General features: G+C 35.2%; 1 protein-coding gene across 1 annotated transcript in view; it reads right to left on the bottom strand.

Moving 5' to 3' along the window:
• Positions 1-1838: 1838 nt before the first annotated feature.
• Positions 1839-2742, bottom strand: part of LOC105315518 (zinc finger BED domain-containing protein 1-like) — a 1054-nt gene continuing 150 nt past the window's right edge. Inside the window, exon 2 of the mRNA XM_011410200.2 lies at positions 1839-2733. Coding sequence (XP_011408502.2) covers positions 1839-2733 — 895 coding nt within the window. The remainder of the gene's footprint in view (positions 2734-2742) is intronic.

Genomic DNA, 2742 nt, shown 5'->3' with positions numbered 1-2742 from the left:
ATTTATCTATGGATTTACTCATTTTAAAACCTGGGAAACACTCTAATAATAAAAAAACTAAACCCTAAACCAACCTTGGGGCACTCCTAACATAACTAGGGGGCTCATAAAATGACTGGAGACGCTCTAAAAAAAAAACCGCCACCCTAACCCCTAAACCCTAAAAACAATAGCTAAGCCCTAAAAACAATAGCTAAGTAGGGGACTCCTAACATAACTAGGGCTCCTAACATAATTAGGGAACATAGCGAAGTAGAAAGATAAAAAAAATCAATTTGTTAAAGTCAAAATTATAAAAAAAAAAGAAATGGTCTGAGCTGGATTCGAACCCGTGCCCTTCCGTGTATCCAACCCAGCGCCTTCTCCACTGTGCCACCACGATCCTACTGCCTTATTGAGGCTGATTGTCATCTTTATACGTCACTTTATTTCTATATTCCCTGCCGTAAAAATAGCTGTATACAATGAGATTACGGGACCGTAAAAATAGCCACTACGTTGTCGCTTTCTACTTTCCTCCTCCTCCTCTTTCACTCTCTCACTTTATTAAGACACATCTTGATGAATTCTCCAACAGGTTAACAACAATTTCAACATTACACTTTTATACTGTAGGGCTCCTTTTTTTGAGGGCCGTAATTTTTGCGATTTTTTGAAGCTTCGCAAAAATTACTTCTGCAAAAATCAAATTATTATGGTACAAGATGGCAGACAGCATAAATTCGCAAAACTTAAATCCACAAATACCGGTAGATTTTTAGGCCAATTCATGAAATTCACAACCCTCAAAAAAGGCTCCCTACAGTATTTACTGGTATTTTATTATTACATGTAGGTAACTGCTACCAAGTACAATGTACTACTGGTGTTACTGTTACTAATACAAATCTCCAGTCACTAGTCTTACCTGGAGGCGGCAGTTCTAACCTGATATACAATTATCTCTATTTCATTGTTTTTCTACGTATGCTCCTCCTGTTATCAGGAGATGTTGAACTTAATCCTGGTCCTGTAACAGGTAATTAAATGTGTGCATTTAATGCAACACTTGTTAATTTGTACATTATATACTGCAGGTAATCCAAAAGATATATTAAGGACTCATGCTAGTAAAATATCTGATATAATCTCACAGAATCTTTACAAAATAACAACTGATTTACATGCTAAAGGATTGATAACACAACAAGCTTTTGATGAAGTACTCTTAGTGGGAGTTATGACTGACTATACTAAAACTATGAAACTAATGAGTGTATTATGTAGGTGTTATATATTGATATATTATTTTGGTATTGATTCCTATTATTATTTTCTAAGGCATTTTGATTACAGTTATTTCTAGTATTATTATTATTGTTATTATGATTATTATTACTACTATTGTTATTACAATGATTATTATTACTATTATTAATTATTATTATTATTGCATTGCTGTATGATGTTATTTCTTTTCCTTCTAGCTGATGCTTATGATTTACTATGCTTATTAGTTCATGTATACTGATTCTGATTGTTGTGTAATGTTTTGTCATTGTGATGTAATATGATGTAATACTGTTTGTATATAAGTGTATGCTTTTTTCATTTTTGTCAGAAGAGATTTTAGTAGTGATGGGCGGTACCAGATTTTTCTATTTCGGTTCGATACCGAGTACTTCCATTGAAAGTATTGATGGTACCGAGTACGGTTCCGAGTACATGTTTATACATTTTCAGATCTTTACATTTTTATTGATTAAATGAATTTAAGTCATTAAAATGAGAATGAGTGAATAATTGTAAAATGAATAAGTGATTAAATGAGAATAAATGTAAGTGATTTGCAGAAAAGTCTATAAGTTATTGTTCAAAAAAAGAAGTAAATCAATGTTCTTTGGCTTTAGCCTATTTCGTCTTTCTGATACCAATTGCCCTGCCTTAGAAAATAACCTTTCTGATGGAACAGAGGAGCCAGGTATGCATAAGTATTTTTTTGCTATCTGCATGAGCCTGGGAAAACGATGTTGATTTTCTTTCCACCAAAGCAGTGGATTTGAGGAACGAGGAATTATTGGTTCCTCAAAGTATCTCCTAACTTCAATGATGGCCTCTGTTCCTGCAGTTCTGTGAGCTGTTGATTCAACCGCCTGTTTATCAAAACTATCCCACAAACTTTGTGTGCAGGCTTCTGAGCTATTTTCAGTTGCTTCAGTGGTTTCGCTTGGGATTAATCGAGCTACTTCATTTCTTATACGTGAAACAGCAAAATCAGAGGCTGTAGGGCTGGAGAATGGTAGCTTCTTGAAGCGAGGGTCCAAAAGTGTAGTAGCAGCAGTAACATAAGCTCCCTCAATAGAAGAAAAGCGGCTTGCTAACTCAGCAGAGATATTTGCAGCTAAAGGAAGAGTTGATAGATGAGACTTCATGCTCTCTAAAAGGAGCTTAACAAGGGGGATTATCATTGAAACTGACACATACTTGTCCCCAGATATGTTTTCTGTTGCCTCTAAGAAAGGCTTCAGGACAATGAGGCAATTGGAAATGAGTTCCTTATCTTCATTTTTCAGACACAGATGGTTCTGCCCAAGTAGACACAAGGCAGTTGTGATGGCTTCAAATTGTTCATGTATCCTGGTAAACATCAGGTAAGTCGAGTTCCATCTGGTGGATACTTCTTGTACTAGTTTGTGGTCTGAAACATTTAGTTGCTTCTGGACTTCTTTTAATTTTTCTGATGACTTCACACTTCTATGGAAG

This window comes from Amphimedon queenslandica, unplaced genomic scaffold (genome assembly GCF_000090795.2).
Source record: "Amphimedon queenslandica unplaced genomic scaffold, v1.1 AMPQUscaffold_9817, whole genome shotgun sequence".
Classification (NCBI taxonomy): domain Eukaryota; kingdom Metazoa; phylum Porifera; class Demospongiae; order Haplosclerida; family Niphatidae; genus Amphimedon; species Amphimedon queenslandica.
Note: the sequence above shows the minus strand (reverse complement) of the source record. Positions and strands in the feature narration are given on the sequence as shown.